This window comes from Bombina bombina, chromosome 4 (assembly GCF_027579735.1).
Source record: "Bombina bombina isolate aBomBom1 chromosome 4, aBomBom1.pri, whole genome shotgun sequence".
NCBI classification, from domain to species: domain Eukaryota; kingdom Metazoa; phylum Chordata; class Amphibia; order Anura; family Bombinatoridae; genus Bombina; species Bombina bombina.
The window spans coordinates 1,072,560,642-1,072,584,555 of record NC_069502.1 but is presented as its reverse complement, the minus strand read 5'-3'; the positions used below and the strand labels follow the sequence as shown (position 1 = coordinate 1,072,584,555).

At 43.8% G+C, this 23,914-nt stretch overlaps 1 protein-coding gene across 1 annotated transcript in view; it reads left to right on the top strand.

The window, feature by feature from the left end:
• Positions 1 to 1,514: 1,514 nt before the first annotated feature.
• Positions 1,515 to 23,914, top strand: part of GTF2A1L (general transcription factor IIA subunit 1 like) — a 183,424-nt gene continuing 161,024 nt past the window's right edge. The window contains exons 1-2 of the mRNA XM_053712719.1: positions 1,515 to 1,574; positions 4,740 to 4,833. Of these exons, the coding sequence (XP_053568694.1) occupies positions 1,515 to 1,574; positions 4,740 to 4,833 (154 nt within the window). The remainder of the gene's footprint in view (positions 1,575 to 4,739; positions 4,834 to 23,914) is intronic.

The window sequence follows — 23,914 nt, the reverse complement described above, 5'->3', positions numbered from 1 at the left end:
TTCGCAATGGGACTGGAGTTTTAAGTAATCCTGTCAGCCTCTCAGTGAGGAAGGTTAAGAGTCCGAAGATGCAGGGAGAAGTTTCCTGCGAACCCATCCCGACTCGTATTAACAGCTTCTTGGTAATCAGCGTTGACAAGTTTCACTGCCTATCTTTCTTCACTCAAGTCCATGTCAGAAGCGAGGCTACTATCTGGCCGTGTTCCTGTTCCACGGCGTAGATTCCGGTAAGATTGTTTCATTTTATTTCAATATGGGAATGTATTGTTGACGAGACAAGGTAGGCTCCCAGTGGGACTCCTTTTATCTTAATAAGGAATTATGGGTTAATATCTCTTGAGGGGGTTTATTGAACCCCAAGATTATGAAGGATTCTGACATGCGAGACACTGATGCCTCCAATATGAATGAGGGCGTCTTGTGATGAATATGAAATGGCCTGGGTAATTAATGCCCATCAGTTATGTTCTGATTGCCGTTCTAGAGTACTCTCGTCTCCTTAGTCAGGGAGCTTAGTGCATCGAGCCATCCACCTCCGAGGTTTCCATGACCCGTGAGGCACTTGCTCCAAACCCTTTCCCGGCTATGCACACAGGTGTCCCTATGGCCTTTACTCCTCCGGAGGGTGGCCTTTTTCCTACAGAGGTTACGGCATGGATTTCTTTGGCGCTGACTCGTTTATCTCTTAAGTGAAGTATTTTTAATATACTGTCCGTGTTCTGTTAACCAAGGCCCGTTGAGCGTGGGATCGCCCGATTCAGTTAGGCCTTCTGGGTGAGCGTTGACCCCTGAAGCTTCAGGGGACCCAATCTCGGGGCCAGGGTCTTCAGTAGATCTGGTGAGGAATGATTTTGCCTTCCGTTACAGGCTGGCTCGCCTTCGGGTTCTTTCAAAACATGTTTTGGCAATGTTGGAGTATCCCAGTCTTAGTGGGCCGAAGGATTCGAGGCCTTAGAAGCTGGATGGCAAAATGGATATGACGTTTGGGGATGAAGCCAATCTCCTTAATGTCTCCGTTTAAATTTTTTTCTTTGTTTTCAGTTCCAGTGTTGAGCTTGGGTGAATGGGGCTTCTAATCGTCTGGTCCCGTTGTCGTTTTCATTCACCTTGGGCATTCACCCGATGGGTGCTGCCTTAATTTTATTTTTTGATCCTGATGGATGTGTTTAATTTTGTTTTCCTTAAGCTCATGTCTGTTTAGATTTTCGTTTTATGAACGTTCTCCTCTGGAACCGATACTTGTAATTAGTGGCCGCGCGGGCACTCCTTCGGAAGTTGCGCACGTGTTGAATATTAGAATTATGTTTTCTAGTTAATTTATCGATCCTTCGGGACAAATTTACTTGGACCCTTAGCAGTCCAGGAGTGTCCTTTATACCAGGCTGGTACTGGTCGGACGTTTTTTTCGGCTGTTACCAGGGTTCATGTCACCTTCGTGGTGTTGATTAAATCCCGTGGATTCTGAATGTCACTTGGCCTATTCTATGGACTCTGGGCTTGAATCCTACCGAAGTATGAGGCCTTTTGTTTATATGCAACCCCTCCAGATGGAGGGTTGTGAGTGCCAATCTAAGGTTGGTTGGTTCTGGCTATTCTTCTGGGATACGGATCTGTTTTTGCAGATGGCATCATGATTCTTCTGGTCACTGGGGAGTCAGAACCGTTATTTCCATTCTTTGGAAGTTGGGAGATGTGTGTGTGACCTTTGTGTTCTGGTGTGCCGAGTGATTACCGATTTGAGTTTCGGTCGAAGTTCTTCCGGACGCTGATTCTTTCGCCTACGCATTTTCTTGCGGTGGCGGAGTCTCATTCCTTCCCGCCTTGGGTGGATCATCTGATCTGGATGCGCGGGAATGTTTTTCTTCCTCTACTCAGAGTTGTGTTACTCTAAGAAGGGTTATACAGGGGTTCCCTGCCTTTTGTGGGGGGCTACGGCTCCAGCGTTTGCCTGCTTAAAGTAGTTTCTTTGGATGATAGGTCCTTCAAGGATCTCTGACTGTTGTCTATTCCACTTTATACCCTTGTTCTGACCACGGTCTTCGACATTTGGGTGTCTTGCGACTCTAGCCTTGGGGCTTGTTAGTGAAGAGTCGCGGTCGGGTACAGATGGTCAGGTAGTTGACCATTTCTTCTTGATGCTCCGTTAGGGGCTTCGTGGGCGGTGCCTTACCTTTAACTCTCTGGGATGGCGAGCAAGGCCCAGGGTTATCATTTGTCTTCGGGTGTTGATTGCTACCCTTCCTGTGTGTGTGTAGCACATGTTACCGGTTGCCTACGAGATTTCCTTTCAATCCATATGCACTGGGTGTTTGATCTTAAACCGTTCAAGAGTTCTTTGTGGCTCTTGGATTTGAGGCTATTGATAGATCGCCAAGTCTATGGAATTTAAAGGTGCGCTCCTCCTTGTCGAAGGCAGTTTAGGGTCCCTCTGGAAGTTGGATTTTTGACCGACTTCTTGTAGAGGACCCTGGCCTTGGTCCATATCTCTCCTTGGATGGGTGTCAATGGTCGGTTTCGCATTAGATGTTTGTTCCAGCGTGCCTCTCTCATAGGGCCTGGGGATCTGTGAGAGATGCCTATCGGACTGTGGCTTAGGCTTTAGGTCCTTCTTAAGGATCCCTTCTGGTCTTCTGGTGCATGTAGGATGTTCCTATAGACTCCAGGTGTCTTGCCTCTATGGTAGGCTGTTTTTCAGTTTTTTTCATTCCCTTCTCTTCTAGAGTGGGGGTTGGGTTCTCCGGGTTCGGAGTTACCTTAGTATCTGTGGCGTCTTGTGGGTCCTTGGTTCTTGCTTGGAGGGTTTTTTCCCTTCTTGCGTTTCAGGATCCTGGGAGGGGAGCTGCGATGTAGTGTCTGGTTCCTCCGTTCCTGCAGCGGGAGGCTGACGGTTTGCACCCTTTGGGGCTTCTGCTATGTGTTGGATCTGATATATGGCTGCTGAGGGTCTGAAGGCCTTCTTCCCTTAGGAAGTGTTGCTTTTTTGCCAAAGACAGCGTGTAGGGGGTCTCGTACCAGAGCACAATGTTTATCCTGTCTCATGGTATCTGGCCGTTTGTAGCAGCGGTCTAACCCGGGGACTTTGTTCCTTGTTGATCCTTCCTTTCTCTTCCAGAAGTCTGGGACTTTTGCCTTTGGTCTTTGACTAGCCTTTGGGCTGGGACCATTATCCTGGAGGGAAGGTTGGGGATCGGTTACTGTATGCAGTGTTGACCGTTTTTCGTAGTGTTTTTCTTCTCCTTTGTGGGAAGACTTTGTATGTCCTCCTCTTTTCTACTGGCGTCTGGTGCCGGGAGGGGGCGCTCTTTGGAGCCCGATATTCGGAGGGCTGTAAGCCCTTGGAAGGTTTGAAGTTGGAAGCATATACAGCTAATTGCACTGTGATGGTGTACCCTGCTAAAGCTAATTGCTCTTGTCTGTATGCTAACTCATTTTGAAGCACCTTTAGGGGGTTTGGGTTAGCAGTGGTGAGTCAGCCTTCCTCCTGGAAGCTGGTCATTAAGAGTTCCTGTTCAGTCAATTTGAGATTCTTTTGGAGAACTCTTTTCTAGCTGCTGGGATAGCTATCCTGTTTCTGTTGTCTCTGCCTGTCTAGTCTGCTGGTCTAGATATGTTATGAGGCAACAGGGGACTCATGGTTTTCCAGGAGTACCTTTAGGGTATGGTACAGGATCAGGGATAGGAGGTTGCTCCTCGAGTTCTTTTTGGGACATGTTTACCTGTGTATGGATCCTTTTTCTTCGGCCCTTGTGTTTCTAGGGAGCTCGTCTCCCTGGGTGTTGCTTTGTAAGAAAACCATGGGTTGTTCTATAGGTGTTGAGTGGGAAAAGTTCCTTTTGGATTTTTCCTGGACTCTGTTTTCCCTTTTTGGGGTTAGATGCTGTCCTTTTCTTTGGCCGGGTACCTTCTTGGGAGTCGTGGGGCGGACGCCTTATAGGGTGTTTGGGCTTGACGGACTTTAGGTCCGAGTGTTATTTTAGTTTGGCTTTGCCGGCGGTGTAACTAATGTGCAGTTACCTGGGCTCGGAATTTCATTCCATGTCGTTTGTACTTACATTTTTAGGTGTTGAGTAATTCAGACTGTGGTGCCTTTCGAATGGGCTGCCTTTTGTACCCACCCGTTGTTTGCATTCAGTGTCCTCTACCTTGGGTATTGTTTTCCCAAAAGTAATGAATGCAGCTGTGGGCTCTTCTCTTTTAAGAAGAAAAACATAAATTATGCTTACCTGATAATTTCATTTTCTTCTTAAGGGAAGAGTCCACAGCTCCCGCCCGTGTTTTTTCTCTGAGGCGGCTGTACTTTCTTTGTTCTTCTGGCACCTTTTCACCCTGATATTTCTCCTTCTGTTTCTTGATCCCTTGGCAGAATGACTGGGGGATGAGGGAAGTTGGGGGAGGTATTTTAAGACTTTTGCTGGGTTCTCTTTGCCTCCTCCTGGTGGCCAGGTTCTGTATTTCCCAAAAGTAATGAAGGCAGCTATGGACTCTTCCCTTCAGAAGAAAATGAAATAATCAGTTAAGCATAATTTGTGTTTTACATTTATTTTATTTTATTTTTATGTTGTGTTCGCTTTCTGCTATTTCATTGCAAATCCTCGAAACTAAAGGTCTATGCGATGACGATATATAAATAACACCCATAAAACCAGCAAAATACAAAGAGTACTGAAGTGAAAAAATAAACAGTGGATGAATTATGCATGTGTGCAGTTTAATGTTTAATTTGCAATATTAATTTTCAGAATTCTTCTGGAACAAACAGCACCTTTACCTTTCCAGCCGGCATCACGTACCCTATTCATCTACCGGCTGGAATGACTGTGCAGACTGCATCTGGTAAGTATAACAGTGTTGTGTACTTTTGTTTACAGTATTAACGCAATTGAAAGATTAGATTAAAAGACACATCTCTCTCTAGGACCTCACAAATCTTCTGTAATATTGACATTATTTTAAAAATTGTAAATTGACATTAATTATATCAAGTACTTGTTTTCTTTCCTATGGCATGGAGAGTCCACAACTTAATTCCAATTACTAGTGGGGATATTCAACTCCTGGCCAGCAGTAGGAGGCAAAGAGCACCCCATCAAAGCTGTTAAGTGTAACTTCCCTTACCCATAATCCCCAGTCATTCTCTTTGCCTTTGTCTATGGACGATGTGCGAAGATGGTGTTTGAGGATATTTAATCCTTTTATGGGTACTTTTCCTTGCAAGCAAGGTTTGGGGCTATGCTGTGTCCATGTCAAACTCTTTAGTAAGAGTAATGGTGGCTCTCAGCAGTAAGAAAGCAGCGAGGTTGTCTTTGCTTTATTTCTAACATTATTACTACCCCTTTATAGAAAGCCAGGGTTGGTTACTCTGTTCTTTCTTTTTCTTAATGGGACACTGAACCCACATTTTTTCTTTTGTGATTCAGATAGAGCATGCAATTTTAAAGGGACACTGAACCCAAAATTTTTCTTTGTGAATCAGAGCATGCAATTTTAAGCAACTTTCTAATTTACTCCTATTATCAAATTTCTTCATTCTCTCTGTATCTTTATTTGAAATGCAAGTTTAGATGCCGGCCCATTTTTAGTGAACAACCAGGGTTGTTCTTGCTGATTGGTAGTTAAATTCAACCACCAATGAACAAGTGCTTTCCAGGGTTTGAACCAAACAAATAGCTTAGATGTCGTCTTTTTCAAATAAAGAGCAAGAGAACGAAGAAAAATGTATAATAGGAGCAAATTACAAAGTTGCTAAAAATTGCATGCTCTATCTGAATCACTAAATAAAAAATTTGGGTTCAGTGTCCCCTTAAGCAACTTTCTAATTTACTCCTATTATCAAATTTTCTTCGTTCTCTTGCTATCTTTATTTGAAAAAGAAGGCATCTAAGCTATTTTTTTGAGTCAGAACCCTGGACAGCACTTGTTTATTGGTGGGTGAATTTATCCACCAATCAGCAAGAACAACCCAGGTTGTTCTTCAAAAATGGGCCGGCATCTAAACTTACATTCTTAGATTTCAACTAAAGATACCAAGAGAATTAACATTTGACAATAGGAGTAAATTAGAAATTTGCTTAAAATTGCATGCTCTCTCTGCTGATTGGTGGAAAAATGAATCCACCAATAAAAAAAGTGCTGTCCAGAACCAAAAAAAAGCCTAGATGCCTTCTTTTTCAAATAAAGATAGCAAGAGACCGAAGAAAAAATTATAATAGGAGTAAATTAGAAATTTGCTTAAAATTGCATGCTCTATTTGAATCACAAATTAAATAAATTGGGCTCAGTGTCCCTTTAAGAGGCTGGTCTGAAGGGTTTTAATATTGCTTTGTTAGACAGCAAGGTTTTTTTGGTCCTTATTATATAAGAGGGTATATGATATAAAAAAGTTTATAGTGTTTAAAAACTTATTTTGTATTTATTTCTCAGTCAGAAACGCGCACTTTCCATCTAATACAAGGAGAGTCCACGGCTTCATTCATTACTTGTGGGAATACAGAACCTGGCCACCAGGAGGAGGCAAAGACCCCCCAGCCAAAGGACTATCCTTCCCCGGGGTCATCTACTCTGTTGGATGTATCTCTGGGCCTGGGTCATAGGAGGTGGTGGGTGCCCCTGGCATTGGGAGTATAAAGGTGCAATTTAATCTTTTCTATAGTCCTTATTAAAGCGCAAGCTATGGAGGACTCTTATATGTTAGAGGGTACTCCCTCTTTACCTAACTCTAATGCCTTTGTTTATTGTGAGGAGGTTTCGGTATACCCGCCTGCTCAACTTTGTTCCACATGCCTTGATAAAATAGTGACATCCAAAAAGAACAAGATGTTTAGTACGACTGAGTCTTCCACCTCTGAGGGGTCTTGGTCCCGTGAGGTGCGTTCCCTACATTAATCTCTGGTTACACATGCAGCTCCCCAGTGCACTTCTAATCCTCCTGCGGAAGGGGCCACGTTGCTGCATGATTTTGCTGAGCAGTTGCAAACGGCGGTATCCGCTGTCTAGTGCTTTACCTCGCCTGGAAAAGCGCAAGCGAAAGGTTAAACATTGCTATCTTTCCCCGGGGTCATCTACTCTGTTGGATGTATCTGAGCCTAGATTATCCGCTGATGCAGAAGATTCCGATACTTCGGAAGACTCCTTCTCTGGGTCGGATTCTGTGGCCTCTAAACCTCCGGCTGCGGAGAAACTAGACTTTAGGTTTAGGATGGCCAACTTGCGCTTTTTATTAAAAGAGGTGTTGGCTACTCTAGATGTTCTGGAACCAAAGTTACCGGAGGAACCTTCTATTCCTAAACTTGATGAGGTTTATGAGGACAGGGTAGTTACCCAGACTTTCCTGGTTCCCGTAAAGATGACGAATATTATTAAGAACAAATCGGAGAGACTTGGATCGTCTTTTTTTTCCCCTTCTTCGTTTAAAAAATTGTGCCCGGTTCCTGACTCCCAGCTAGAATTGTGGGGTAGATCCACAACCTGAGGAAAAGTGTGCAATAGGTGAGAAATCAGTCCAGGTTAAATAGATAAATATGGCAGTGTGTATAACGGACCGCCTGATAAATAGCAGCGTTACGGTCCACACTAAACCAGCACTATGCTAAAATGTCCCACCTCCTGGTGATCGGGTGCTTCTGCCAAACAGTGTGGGATTCCTCTACCACTCTGCTGAGCATTAAACATAGGAAAACAGACCTTCCGGTTACTAAAATATGCACGGTCAATCGAACCAGTAACAAACGTGAAGTAACACAGTTCCCCAATCACGGTTTAGCACATACCTTTAACTTCGTGCAATGCTCCGTAGACAGACTCTGTTCAATGCTAGGATTGCAATATCAGTTGTGCCCAAAACCACCTTACCATCCAGGTAAACTTCGGTCCCATGTCCTAAGAGCGCTCCGATGGAAACAGCCAACCCTGCAGCCCTTAGCTGTGGGCTCCGTGCTAACTCAGGCCAAGGCAATGTAATAAAAGCAAAAAGAGATGTGAGAAGCACACAAGCCACAGCTAGTTAATTCATTTATTGGTCAAATCCAAGTACTGGATACAAACAACATGGTGAGGGGTTAATACCCCCGGATAAGAATGCAGAGATACAAAAAAGTATGCAAGAGCTACAGAAACGAACAGCTTACGCGTTTCGGCCTAAGCCTTACTCATAGCCAAACAGGGGGTATTAACCCTCACCATGTTGTTTGTATCCAGTACTTGGATTTGACCAATAAATCAATTAACTAGCTGTGGCTTGTGTGCTTCTCACATCTCTTTTTGCTTTATTAGAATTGTTGGGATCTCTCCCTAAGATGGATGGAGCTATATCCACGCTTGCTAAGCGCACCACTATCCCGCTCGAGGATCGTTGTTTAAGGAACCCATGGATAAGAAATTAGCGACCCTGTTAAGAAAGATGTTTCATCACACTGGGTTCGTATTTAGGACCCTGAGAGTAGTTAATTTGTTTTATTTTTTATTCTAATATGCAGATTATTCGCTTGAATGCCATGACATCAGGCTTTTCTGTTCTGGCCTGGAGGGCTTTGTGGTTGAAGTCGTGGTCTGCTGACATGTTGTCCAAATCTTGGTTGCTTTCCCTTCCATTTAAGGGAAAGATTATTTTCGGTCCAGGCCTGGACTCAATCATATTAGGGTCCTAATTTTCGTCCCTTTCATTCGGACAAGTCCTAATGACAGCAACCCAGAGCAGTCCAAAGGCTCTTGGAAACCTCAGTCTTGGAATAAGGCCAAGCAGTGCAAGAAGCCAGCCAAGACAAAATCGGCATGAAGGGGCAGCCCCCGATCCGTCTCTGGGGATCTGGTAGGGGCAGAGTTTCTCTTTTTGTGGAGGCTTGGATGAGAGACGTACAGGATCCTTGGGTTCTGGAGGTGGTTGCCCAGGGTTACAGATAGGTTTCAAATCTCATCCTCCCAGGGGCAGATTCTTCTTATCAAATCTATCGTCAAGAGCAGAGAAACAAGATGCCTTTTTAGAGTGCGTGAGAGATCTCTCTCTTCTCTAGGAGTGATAGTACCGGTACATCTAGCAGAAAGGGGTCTAGGGTACTATTCAAACCTTTTCGTGGTACCAAAGAAAGAGGTCACGTTTCACCCGATTCTAGACCTAAAGTGCTTAAACAAGTTTCTGTTGGTTCCAACGTTCAAAATGGAGACGATAAGGTCTGTGCTGCCCATAGTTCAGGAGGGTCAGTTTATGACTACAATAGACTTGAAGGATGCTTACCTTCATGTACCAATTCACAAGGATCACTTCAGGTTCTTAAGGTTCAACTGGATCAGCACTACCAGTTTGTAGCTCTTCCCTTCAGCCTGGATACTGCTCCAAGAATCTTCAGGAAGGTTCTGGGAGCTCTACTCGCGGTGGCGAGATTGAGGGATAGCAGTGGTTCCTTATCTGGACAACATCCTGGTTCAGGCTCCGTCCTACTGGCTGGCAGAGGACCATTCAAGAGCTTCCTCTTACTGCAATCTCATGGATGGAAGATAAACTCAGGAAAGGGTTCTCTGGTTCCTAGTACTAGAGTGGAGTTCCTGGGCATGATAATAGACTCCATAGCCATGAAAATATTCCTAACAGACCAGGGACGTTGCAAGATTGTCTCCAGCTGTCTTGCCCTTCAATCCTCCTCAAGGCCATCAGTGGCCCGGTGCATGGAGGTGATTGGGCTCATGGTATCCACTATAGATGTCATTCAATTCGCCAGATTCCATCTATGGCCTCTTCAGCTGTGCATGCTGAGGCAGTGGAATGGCGATCATTCAGATCTATCCCAAATGATTTCTCTGGAAAATGGATCGATTTAGTCTCTCTCTTGGTGTCTCCGTCCAGATCAGGGGACATCCTTCCTCAGACCATCTTGGGAGATTGTGACTACGGACGGGAGTCTCTCCGGTTGGGGAGCGGTTTGGGGTGCCAGGAAGGCACAGGGCAGGTGGAATTGGAGGGAGTCTCTTCTCCCGATCAACACCCTGGAACTTCGGGCAATCTTATATTCTCTAGGGGCTTGGCCCCTCCTGGGTGTGTCTAAGTTCATCAGATTCCAGTCGGACAATAGTACCTCAGTGGCTTACATCCTTCCTTAAGGGGGAACGAGAAGCTCCCTAGCCATGAGGGAAGTATCTCGGATTCTGGAGTGGGCGGAGGCCCACAAATTCTCGCTATCAGCGATCCACATCCCCAGTGTGGACAACTGGGAAGCGGACTTTCTCAGCAGATAGTCGTTTCATCCAGGGAATGGTCTTTTCACCCCAAAGTGTTTGCAGAGCTTTGCGAGATTTGGGGGACTCCAAATATAGATCTCATGGCGTCCATACTCAAATTCAAGCTACCCAGATACGGTTCGTGGTCCAGGGATCCCCAGGCAGAAATGATAGATGCCTTATCAGTGCCTTGGGGATTCAACCTAGTTTACATATTTCCACCGTTACCATGCGTCAATGTTACCAAGCGTCAACTATTGTGATTGCTCCGTCGTGGCTGCGGAGGATGTGGCTTGCGGATCTGGTGGGGATGTCATCGTCCCCTCCATGGAGGTTATTATGTCGCAAGGATCTGCTGATACAGGGCCCCTTTGTGCATCAGAATCTAGATTCTCTGAGGCTGACTGCGTGGAGATTGAACGCTTAGTCTTTGCCAGAAGAGGATTTTCTGAGAGGGCGATTGATACTCTCATTGAAGCCAGAAAGCCGGTTACCCGTCGCATCTATCATAAGGTGTGGAGGACCTACTTACTCTGGTGTGAGTCTTGTGGATATTCCTGGCATAAGGTCAGGGTATCCATAATTCTTTCCTTCCTCCAGGATGGTTTGGAGAAGGGATTTGCCGCCAGTTCCTTAAGGGGACAGATTTTGGCTCTATCCGTGTTACGCAAGAAGCTCGCTGAGCTCCCTGATATTCAGTCTTTTGTTCAGGCTCTGTCCAGGATCAGGCCTGTATTTAGACATTCTGCTGCTCCTTGGAGTTGAATCTGGTTTTAAAGGTTTTGCAGGGGCATCCGTTCGAGCCTATGCGTTCTCGATATTAAGACTCTGTCTTGGAAGGTTCTTTTTCTACTGGCCATTGATTCGGCTCGCAGTGTGTCTGAGTTAGCCACTTTGCAATGTGAGCTTCCTTACCTGGTTTTCCATGCAGATAAGGCTGTTCTTCGTACTGGACTGAGATTTCTCCCTAGGGTTGTGTCTGATCGCAACATTAATCAGGAAATTGTGGTTCCCTCCTTGTGTCCTAAACCTTCTTCTTTGAAGGAACGGTTACTTCATAACTTGGATGTGGTTTGAGCCTTGAAATTCTGTCTTCAGGCTACAAAGTATTTCAGACAAACTAGAGCTTTGTTTGTTGTCTATTCGGGTGAAAGGCTTCTTCTACTTTCCTATCCTTTTGGCTGAAGAGCGTGATTCGCTTGGCTTATGAGACAACCGGACATAAGCCTCATCAGAGGATTACGGCTCACTCAACTAGAGCTGTGGCTTCTTCTTCGGCCTTTAAGAATGAGGCCTCTATGGAGCAGATTTGTAAGGCAGCTACCTGGTCCTCCTTACATAGTTTTTCAAAGTTTTACAAATTTGAAGTAAAGCAGCTTTTGAGAGGTTTTGCAGGCTGTGGTGCCCTCAGAATAGGGACCGCCTTCTTTTTACCATCCCGTTTTTCATTCAGTGTCCTCTAGAGCTTGGGTATTTTGTTTCCCACAAGTAATGAATGAAGCTGTGGACTCTCCTCGTATTAGATTGAAAACATAAATTATGCTTACCTAATAATTTCATTTCCATCGTTAAGAGGAGAGTCCACGGCTCCCGCCCGGTTCTCTGTTGGACGGACCTAAATTTCATTTGTTTTATTTTCCGGGAACCATTTATACCCTGATATTTCTCCTACTGTTCCTTGTTCCCTCTGCAGAATGACTGGGGGATGAGGGGAGTGGGGGAGGTATTTAGGCCTTTGGCTTGGGTGTCTTTGCCGCCTCCTGGTGGCCAGGTTCTGTATTCCCACAAGTAATGAATGAAGCCATGGAAGCTCCGCTCTTCCGTTTTACACATAGTTGAGTGGAGTGAGTGTCGGCAGGGAAGCGATCACGTAGCTTTCTCTGTGTAAACTAGTGTATCGAGCAGGATCTAATCGACAGCTCGCCTAGCCTGATAGTTTATTACGACAGCGGATCGGATGCATGAGTGTCTCCTTGCAGTTTATAGTAAGGTAGAAGGAGCTATTTCTACTCTAGCTAAGAGAACTACCATTCCTATAGAGGATAGTTGTTCTTTAAGGATCCCATGTATACGAAGCTAGAGGCTTACTTTAAAACATATGTACATCCATCAAGGATTACAGTGGCAACCTGCGGCATATATTACTACGGTTGCGGGTGCAGCATCTTATTGGACTGCGATTGAGGAGATCCAAGATAGGTTCAAGGCTCTTAAATTAGCCAATACCTTTATCTGCGATGTGAACATTCAGGTAATTAGACTGGGAGCTAAGATGTCTAGCTTCACTGTCCTACCTCGTAGAGCTCTGTGGTTTAAAATCTTGGTCGGCTGATGTATCTTCAAAGGCCAAGCTTTTGGCTTTACCTTATAAAGGTAAAACGCTATTTGGTCCTGGTCTGGTGGAAATCATTTCAGAGATTACAGCTGGAAAGGGATCTTTCCTACCTCAGAACAAGAAGAATAGAACTAAGGGTCGACAGACTTCTAATTTTCGTTCCTTTCACAACTTTAAAGGACATAAGTCTTCCTCCTCCTCTTCTTCCAGACCAATCCAGGTCCTCTTGGAAATCCAGCCAGCCTTGGAATAAAAAAAACAAGAAGCCTTACACTGATTCTAAATAGTCATGAAGGGTCTGCCCCGATCCAATTTTGGATCAAGTGGGGGGCATGCTTTTTCTTTTTCAGCAAGCTTGGATACGCTATGTCCCAGATCCGTGGGCTGTGGACATAATATCCCAAGGTTACAGAATAGGATTCAAGTCTTGCCATCCTAGGGGCAGATTTATCCTGTCAAGACTATCCTCAAACCAAGTAAAGAGGGAGGCTTTCTTAAACTGTGTAGAGGACATATCCTCCCAGGGAGTGATTGTTTCAGTTCCTGTAGAGGAACAGGGACAAGGATTCTATTCAAATCTCATTGTGGTTCCAAAAAAGGAGGGAACTTTCCATTCCATCCTAGACCTAAAATGCCTTAACAAATTTCTCAGGGTTCCGTCCTTCAAGATGGAAACTATTCGTTCCATTCTTCCATTGGTTCAGGAAGGTCAGTTCAGGACAACTATAGACCTGAAGGGCTTGTATTTACACTTTTCACAGGGATCATCACCAGTTTCTAAGGTTTGCCTTTCTGGACACGCATTTCCACTTTTTTGCACTTAAAAGAGTGCGTTTCCTAGGGACAATCATAGATTCCCTGTCCATGAAGATTCTCCTAACTGACGTCAGAAAATCCAAACTTTTTGCTTCTTGCCTTTCCCTCCAGTCTGCTATTCGTCCATCAGTGGCTCAATGCATGGAGGCAATTGGTCTGATAGGGCTTCCATGGACGACATTCCTTTTACTCAGTTCCATCTGCGACCCCTGCAGCTTTGCATGTCAAAAATATGGATCTCCTAACAAGAAACTCTCTCGTGGAACATCAGTCTCTGGGCACTTGCTTCCTGGGTGATTGTGACTATGGACGCCAGCCTGTTAGGCTGGGGAGCTGTTTGGGGTTCTAAAAATCTCAGGGCCTCTGGTCTCTGGTAGAGTCTTCTCTTCCCATAAACATCTTGAAGTTGAGAGCAATCTTCAATGCCTTGACAACTTGGCCTCAATTATCTTTTAGTCCGGTTTAAAAGATTCCAGTCGGACAAAATTACCTCAGTGGCTTACATCAACCACCAGGGAGGAACTCTGAGTTCCTCTGCCATGGAGGAGGTTACTCGCATTTTGCAGTGGGCGGAAGCTCACAATTGTCTCCTATCTTTCATCCACATTCCAGGAGTGGACAATTGGGAGGCGGATTTTCTGAGCAGACAGACTTTTCATCCCGGGGAGTGGGCTCTCCATCCGGAAGTGTACTCCAGGATAACCCTAAGATGGGGGGTTCTGGAGTTGGATCTTATGGCGTCAAAACGCCAAGTTTCTTAAGTACCGATCAAGGTTAAGAGATCCTCAGGCCGCTCTGATAGATCCTTTGGCGGTTCCTTGGAATTTCAGTCTAGCATAACTGTTTCCTCCGTTTGCTCTCCTTCCACGAGTTATTGCTCGTATCAAACAGAGAGAGTCTGTTATTCTAATAGCTCCTGCCTGGCTTTGCAGGATCTGGTGAAGATGTCATCTCTTCCACCTTGGTGGTTACCTCTGAGGAAGGACCTTCTAATTCAGGGTCCAGTCCTCCATCTAAATCTAGATTCTCTGAAGCTGACTGCTTGGACATTGAACGCTTAGTCCTGTCTAGACGTGTTTTTTCTGAAGTGGTCATTGATACTATGCTTCAGGCTCGTAAACCTGTTGCTCGCAGGATTTACCATAAGGTATGGCGTAAATACCTTTCTTTCATGTAATTAGCAAGAGTCCATGAGCTAGTGACGTATGGGATATACATTCCTACCAGGAGGGGCAAAGTTTCCCAAACCTTAAAATGCCTATAAATACACCCCTCACCACACCCACAATTCAGTTTTACAAACTTTGCCTCCGATGGAGGTGGTGAAGTAAGTTTGTGCTAGATTCTACGTTGATATGCGCTCCGCAGCAAGTTGGAGCCCGGTTTTCCTCTCAGCGTGCAGTGAATGTCGGAGGGATGTGAGGAGAGTATTGCCTATTTGAATGCAGTGATCTCCTTCTACGGGGTCTATTTCATAGGTTCTCTGTTATCGGTCGTAGAGATTCATCTCTTACCTCCCTTTTCAGATCGACGATATACTCTTATATATACCATTACCTCTGCTGATTCTCGTTTCAGTACTGGTTTGGCTTTCTACAAACATGTAGATGAGTGTCCTGGGGTAAGTAAATCTTATTTTCTGTGACACTCTAAGCTATGGTTGGGCACTTTATTTATAAAGTTCTAAATATATGTATTCAAACATTTATTTGCCTTGACTCAGAATGTTCAACATTCCTTATTTTTCAGACAGTCAGTTTCATATTTGGGATAAATGCATTTGTTTCAATCATTTTTTCTTACCTTAAAAAATTTGACTTTTTCCCTGTGGGCTGTTAGGCTCGCGGGGGCAGAAAATGCTTCATTTTATTGCGTCATTCTTGGCGCAGACTTTTTTGGCGCAAATTTTTTTTTCTGTTTCCGGCGTCATACGTGTCGCCGGAAGTTGCGTCATTTTTTGACGTTTTTTTGCGTCAAAAATGTCGGCGTTCCGGATGTGGCGTCATTTTTGGCGCCAAAAGCATTTAGGCGCCAAATAATGTGGGCGTCTTTTTTGGCGCTAAAAAATATGGGCGTCATTTTTGTCTCCACATTATTTAAGTCTCATTATTTATTGCTTCTGGTTGCTAGAAGCTTGTTCACTGGCATTTTTTTCCCATTCCTGAAACTGTCATTTAAGGAATTTGATCAATTTTGCTTTATATGTTGTTTTTTTCTTTTACATATTGCAAGATGTTCCACGTTGCAACTGAGTCAGAAGATACTTCAGGAAAATCACTGCACAGTGCTGGAGCTACCAAGCTAAGTGTATCTGCTATAAACTTTTGGTATCTGTTTCTCCAGCTGTTATTTGTATTGCATGTCATGTCAAACTTATTAATGCAGATAAAATTTCCTTTAGTACTGTTACATTACCTGTTGCTGTTCCGTCAACATCTAATTTTCAGAGTGTTCCTGATAACATAAGAGATTTTATTTTTTAAATCCATTAAAAAGGCTATGTCTGTTATTTCTCCTTCTAGTATACATAAAAGTCTTTTAAAACTTCTCTTTTTTCAGATGAATTTTTAAATGAACATCATCATTCTGATACTGATAATGGTTCTTCTGGTTCAGAGGTTTCTGTCTCAGAGGTTGATGCTGATAAATCTTTGTATTTGTTCAAGATGGAATTTATTCGTTCTTTACTTAAAGAAGTGTTATTTGCATTAGAAATAGAGGATTCTGGTCCTCTTGATACTAAATGTATACGTTTAAATAAGGTTTTTAAATCTCCTGTAGTTATTCCAGAAGTGTTTTATCTCCCTGATGCTATTTCTGAAGTAATTTCCAGGGAATGGAATAATTTGGGTAATTTATTTACTCCTTCTAGACGTTTAAGCAAATTATATCCTGTGCCATCTGACAGATTAGAGTTTTTTGGGACAAAAATCCCTAAGGTTATGGGGCTGTCTCTACTCCTGCTAATGTACTACTATTCCTACGGCAGATAGTACTTCATTTAAGGATCCTTTAGATAGGAAAATTGAATCCTTTCTAAGAAAAGCTTACTTATGTTCAGGTAATCTTCTTAGACCTGCTATATTTTTAGCGAAAGTTGCTGCAGCTTCAACTTTTTGGTTAGAAGCTTTAGCGCAACAAGTAACAGATCATAATTTTATAGCATTATTATTATTCTATAACATGCTAATAATTTTATTGGTGATACCATCTTTTGATATCATTAGAGTTGATGTCAGGTATATGTCTCTAGCTATTTCTCCAACATAGGTGTGTCCGGTCCACGGCGTCATCCTTACTTGTGGGATATTCTCTTCCCCAACAGGAAATGGCAAAGAGCCCAGCAAAGCTGGTCACATGATCCCTCCTAGGCTCCGCCTTCCCCAGTCATTATCTTTGCCGTTGTACAGGCAACATCTCCACGGAGATGGCTTAGAGTTTTTTGGTGTTTAACTGTAGTTTTTATTATTCAATCAAGAGTTTGTTATTTTAAAATAGTGCTGGTATGTACTATTTACTCTGAAACAGAAAAGAGATGAAGATTTCTGTTTGTAAGAGGAAAATGATTTTAGCAACCGTTACTAAAATCGATGGCTGTTTCCACACAGGACTGTTGAGAGGAATTAACTTCAGTTGGGGGAAACAGTGAGCAGACTTTTGCTGCTTGAGGTATGACACATTTCTAACAAGACGATGTAATGCTGGAAGCTGTCATTTTCCCTATGGGATCCGGTAAGCCATTTTTATTACATAAACAAAAAAAGGGCTTCACAAGGGCTTTTAAGACTGTAGACATTTTCTGGGCTAAAACGATTTATATATAAGCATATTTTATACTTCATAGCCTTGAGGAATTATTTTAATCTTGGGAATTATGTAAAATAACCGGCAGGCACTGTATTGGACACCTTATTCTCTAGGGGCTTTCCCTAATCATAGGCAGAGTCTCATTTTCGCGCCTCTATTGCGCACTTGTTTTTGGGAAGCATGACATGCAGATGCATGTGTGAGGAGCTCTGATACATAGAAAAGACTTTCTGAAGGCGTCATTTGGTATCGTATTCCCCTTTGGGCTTGGTTGGGTCTCAGCAAAGCAGATACCAGGGACTGTAAAGGGGTTAAATATAAAAACGGCACCGGTTCCGTTATTTTAAGGGTTAAAGCTTCCAAATTTGGTGTGCAATACTTTTAAGGCTTTAAGACACTGTGGTGAAATTTTGGTGAATTTTGAACAATTCCTTCATACTTTTTCACATTTGCAGTAATAAAGTGTGTTCAGTTTAAAATTTAAAGTGACAGTAACGGTTTTATTTTAAAACGTTTTTTGTACTTTGTTATCAAGTTTATGCCTGTTTAACATGTCTGAACTACCAGATAGACTGTGTTCTGAATGTGGGGAAGCCAAGGTTCCTTCTCATTTAAATAGATGTGATTTATGTGACACAAAATTTAGAGAAAATGATGCCCAAGATGATTCCTCAAGTGAGGGGAGTAAGCATGGTACTGCATCATCCCCTCCTTCGTCTACACCAGTCTTGCCCACACAGGAGGCCCCAGTACATCTAGTGCGCCAATACTCCTTACTATGCAACAATTAACGGCTGTAATGGATAATTCTATCAAAAACATTTTAGCCAAAATGCCCACTTATCAGCGAAAGCGCGACTGCTCTGTTTTAGAAAATACTGAAGAGCATGAGGACGCTGATGATATTGGTTCTGAAGTGCCCCTACACCAGTCTGAGGGGGCCAGGGAGGTTTTGTCTGAGGGAGAAATTTCAGATTCAGGGAAAATTTCTCAACAAGCTGAACCTGATGTGATTACATTTAAATTTAAATTGGAACATCTCCGCGCTCTGCTTAAGGAGGTGTTATCTACTCTGGATGATTGTGAGAATTTGGTCATTCCAGAGAAATTATGTAAAATGGACAAGTTCCTAGAGGTCCCGGGGCCCCCCGAAGCTTTTCCTATACCCAAGCGGGTGGCGGACATTGTAAATAAAGAATGGGAAAGGCCCGGTATACCTTTCGTCCCTCCCCCATATTTAAGAAATTGTTTCCTATGGTCGACCCCAGAAAGGACTTATGGCAGACAGTCCCCAAGGTCGAGGGGGCGGTTTCTACTCTAAACAAACGCACCACTATACCCATAGAAGATAGTTGTGCTTTCAAAGATCCTATGGATAAAAAATTAGAGGGTTTGCTTAAAAAGATGTTTGTTCAGCAAGGTTACCTTCTACAACCAATTTCATGCATTGTTCCTGTCACTACAGCAGCGTGTTTCTGGTTCGATGAACTAGAAAAGGCGCTCAATAAAGATTCTTCTTATGAGGAGATTATGGACAGAATTCATGCTCTCAAATTGGCTAATTCTTTCACCCTAGACGCCACTTTGCAATTGGCTAGGTTAGCGGCGAAAAATTCTGGTTTTGCTATCGTGGCGCGCAGAGCGCTTTGGCTAAAATCTTGGTCAGCGGATGCGTCTTCCAAGAACAAATTGCTTAACATTCCTTTCAAGGGGAAAACGCTGTTTGGCCCTGACTTGAAAGAGATTATTTCTGATATCACTGGGGGCAAGGGCCACGCCCTTCCTCAGGATAGGTCTTTCAAGGCCAAAAATAAACCTAATTTTCGTCCCTTTCGCAGAAACGGACCAGCCCCAAGTGCTACGTCCTCTAAGCAAGAGGGTAATACTTCTCAAGCCAAGCCAGCCTGGAGGCCAATGCAAGGCTGGAACAAAGGTAAGCAGGCCAAGAAACCTGCCACTGCTACCAAGACAGCATGAGATGTTGGCCCCCGATCCGGGACCGGATCTGGTGGGGGGCAGACTCTCTCTCTTCGCTCAGGCTTGGGCAAGAGATGTTCTGGATCCTTGGGCGCTAGAAATAGTCTCCCAAGGTTATCTTCTGGAATTCAAGGGGCTTCCCCCAAGGGGGAGGTTCCACAGGTCTCAATTGTCTTCAGACCACATAAAAAAACAGGCATTCTTACATTGTGTAGAAGACCTGTTAAAAATGGGAGTGATTCATCCTGTTCCATTAGGAGAACAAGGGATGGGGTTCTACTCCAATCTGTTCGTAGTTCCCAAAAAAGAGGGAACATTCAGACCAATCTTAGATCTCAAGATCCTAAACAAGTTTCTCAAGGTTCCATCGTTCAAAATGGAAACCATTCGAACAATTCTTCCTTCCATCCAGGAAGGTCAATTCATGACCACGGTGGATTTAAAGGATGCGTATCTACATATTCCTATCCACAAGGAACATCATCGGTTCCTAAGGTTCGCATTTCTGGACAAGCATTACCAGTTTGTGGCACTTCCGTTCGGATTAGCCACTGCTCCAAGAATTTTCACAAAGGTACTAGGGTCCCTTCTAGCGGTGCTAAGACCAAGGGGCATTGCAGTAGTACCTTACTTGGACGACATACTGATTCAAGCGTCGTCCCTTCCACAAGCAAAGGCTCACACGGACATTGTCCTGGCCTTTCTCAGATCTCACGGGTGGAAAGTGAACGTAGAAAAAAGTTCTCTATCTCCGTCAACAAGGGTTCCCTTCTTGGGAACAATAATAGACTCCTTAGAAATGAGGATTTTTCTGACAGAGGCCAGAAAATCAAAACTTCTAAACTCTTGTCAAATACTTCATTCTGTTCCTCTTCCTTCCATAGCGCAGTGCATGGAAGTAATAGGTTTGATGGTAGCGGCAATGGACATAGTTCCTTTTGCGCGAATTCATCTAAGACCATTACAACTGTGCATGCTCAGTCAGTGGAATGGGGACTATACAGACTTGTCTCCGACAATACAAGTAGATCAGAGGACCAGAGATTCACTCCGTTGGTGGCTGTCCCTGGACAACCTGTCACAGGGGATGAGCTTCCGCAGACCAGAGTGGGTCATTGTCACGACCGACGCCAGTCTGGTGGGCTGGGGCGCGGTCTGGGGACCCCTGAAAGCTCAGGGTCTTTGGTCTCGGGAAGAATCTCTTCTCCCGATAAATATTCTGGAACTGAGAGCGATATTCAATGCTCTCAAGGCTTGGCCTCAGCTAGCAAAGGCCAAGTTCATACGGTTTCAATCAGACAACATGACGACTGTTGCGTACATCAACCATCAGGGGGGAACAAGGAGTTCCCTGGCGATGGAAGAAGTGACCAAAATCATTCAATGGGCGGAGACTCACTCCTGCCACTTGTCTGCAATCCACATCCCAGGAGTGGAAAATTGGAAAGCGGATTTTCTGAGTCGTCAGACATTTCATCCGGGGGAGTGGGAACTCCATCCGGAAATCTTTGCCCAAATTACTCAATTGTGGGGCATTCCAGACATGGTTCTGATGGCCTCTCGTCAGAACTTCAAGGTTCCTTGCTACGGGTCCAGATCCAGGGATCCCAAGGCGACTCTAGTAGATGCACTAGTAGCACCTTGGACCTTCAAACTAACTTATGTATTCCCGCCGTTTCCTCTCATCCCCAGGCTGGTAGCCAGGATCAATCAGGAGAGGGCATCTGTGATCTTGATAGCTCCTGCGTGGCCACGCAGGACTTGGTATGCAGACCTGGTGAATATGTCATCGGCTCCACCATGGAAGCTACCTTTGAGACGAGACCTTCTTGTTCAAGGTCCGTTCGAACATCCGAATCTGGTCTCACTCCAACTGACTGCTTGGAGATTGAACGCTTGATCTTATCAAAGCGAGGGTTCTCAGATTCTGTCTTTGATACTCTTGTTCAGGCCAGAAAGCCTGTAACTAGAAAAATCTACCACAAAATATGGAAAAAATATATCTGTTGGTGTGAATCTAAAGGATTCCCTTGGGACAAGATAAAAATTCCTAAGATTCTATCCTTTCTTCAAGAAGGTTTGGAGAAAGGATTATCTGCAAGTTCTTTGAAGGGACAGATTTCTGCCTTGTCTGTGTTACTTCACAAAAAGCTGGCAGCTGTGCCAGATGTTCAAGCCTTTGTTCAGGCTCTGGTTAGAATCAAGCCTGTTTACAAACCTTTGACTCCTCCTTGGAGTCTCAATTTAGTTCTTTCAGTTCTTCAGGGGGTTCCGTTTGAACCCTTACATTCCGTTGATATTAAGTTATTATCTTGGAAAGTTTTGTTTTTGGTTGCAATTTCTTCTGCTAGAGTTTCAGAATTATCTGCTCTGCAGTGTTCTCCTCCTTATCTGGTGTTCCATGCAGATAAGGTGGTTTTGCGTACTAAACCTGGTTTTCTTCCGAAAGTTGTTTCTAACAAAAACATTAACCAGGAGATAGTCGTGCCTTCTTTGTGTCCGAATCCAGTTTCAAAGAAGGAACGTTTGTTGCACAATTTGGATGTAGTGCGTGCTCTAAAATTCTATTTAGATGCTACAAAGGATTTTAGACAAACATCTTCCTTGTTTGTTGTTTATTCTGGTAAAAGGAGAGGTCAAAAAGCAACTTCTACCTCTCTCTCTTTTTGGCTTAAAAGCATCATCAGATTGGCTTACGAGACTGCTGGACGGCAGCCTCCTGAAAGAATCACAGCTCATTCCACTAGGGCTGTGGCTTCCACATGGGCCTTCAAGAACGAGGCTTCTGTTGATCAGATATGTAAGGCAGAGACTTGGTCTTCACTGCACACTTTTACTAAATTTTACAAATTTGATACTTTTGCTTCTTCTGAGGCTATTTTTGGGAGAAAGGTTTTGCAAGCCGTGGTGCCTTCCATCTAGGTGACCTGATTTGCTCCCTCCCTTCATCCGTGTCCTAAAGCTTTGGTATTGGTTCCCACAAGTAAGGATGACGCCGTGGACCGGACACACCTATGTTGGAGAAAACAGAATTTATGTTTACCTGATAAATTACTTTCTCCAACGGTGTGTCCGGTCCACGGCCCGCCCTGGTTTTTTATTCAGGTCTGATAATTTATTTTCTTTAACTACAGTCACCACGGTATCATATGATTTCTCCTATGCAAATATTCCTCCTTTACGTCGGTCGAATGACTGGGGAAGGCGGAGCCTAGGAGGGATCATGTGACCAGCTTTGCTGGGCTCTTTGCCATTTCCTGTTGGGGAAGAGAATATCCCACAAGTAAGGATGACGCCGTGGACCGGACACACTGTTGGAGAAAGTAATTTATCAGGTAAACATAAATTCTGTTTTTAGCTAGAAAAGCTTTATGGATTAAACTTGGAATGCTGACATGTCTTCTAAGTCAACTTTGCTTTCCCTTTCTTTCCAGGGTAAATAATCATTTTCGTTCCTTTCCTCACAACAAGGAACAAAAGCCTGATCCTTCATCCTCAGGAGCGGTATCAGTTTGGAAACTATTTCCAGTTTGGAATATATCCAAGCCTTATAGAAACCTATAGCCAGCTCCTAAGTACCTATGAAGGTGCGGCCCTTATTCCAGCTCAGCTGGTATGGGGCAGATTACGTTTTCTTCAAAGAAATTTGGATCAATTCCGTTCTTAATCTCTGGTTTCAGAAACATTGTTTCAGAAAGGTACAGAATTGGCTTCAAGTTAAGGCCTCCTGCTAAGAGATTCTTTTCTTTCCCGTGTCCCAGTTAACACAGCAAAGGCTCAGCATTTCTGAAATGTGTTTCAGATCTAGAGTTGGCTGGAGTATTTATGCCAGTTCCAGTTCTGGAACAGGGGCTGGGGTTTTATTTTATCTCTTCATTGTACCAAAGAAGGTCAATTCTTTCAGACCAGTTCCGGATCTATCATTATTGAATCGTTATGTTAGGATACCAACATTCAAGATGGTTACTGTAGGACTATCCTGCCTTTTGTTTAGCAAGGGCATTATATGTCTACAATAGATTTACAGGATGTGTATCTGCATATTCCGATTCATCCAGATCACTTTTAGTGTCTGAGATTCTCTTTTTAGACAAGCATTACCAGTTTTGTGGCTCTACCGTTTGGCCTAGCCTCAGTTCCAAGAATTTTTTTCAAAGGTTCTCGGTGCCCTTCTTTCTGTAATCACAGAATAGGGTTTTGGTATTTCCTTATTTGGACGATATCTTGGTACTTGCTCAGTCTTCTCATTTTCGAAGAATCTCATACGAATCGACTTGTGTTGTTTCTTCAAGTTCATGGTTGGAGGATCAATTTACCAATCAGTTCATTGATTCCTCAGACAAGGGTAACCTTTTTAGGTTTCTAGATAAATTCAGTGTCTATGACTCTGTCCTTGTCAGACAAGAGAAGTTTAACATTGATATCAGCTTGTCAAAACCTTCAGTCACAATCATTCCCTTTGGTAGCCTTATGCATGGAAATGTTGGGTCTTAGGACTGCCGCATCAGATGCGATCTCCTTTGCTCGTTTTCACATGCGACCTCTTCAGTTCTGTATGCTGAACCAATGGTGCAGGGATTACTCAAAGATATCTCTATTAATATCTTTAAACCGATTTTACGACACTCTCTGACATGGTGGACAGATCACCATCGTTTAGTTCAGGGGGCTTCTTTGTTCTTCCGACCTGGACTATAATCTCAACAGATGCAAGTCTTACAGGTTGGGGAGCTGTGTGGGGGTATCTGACGGCACAAGGGGTTTGGGAATCTCAGG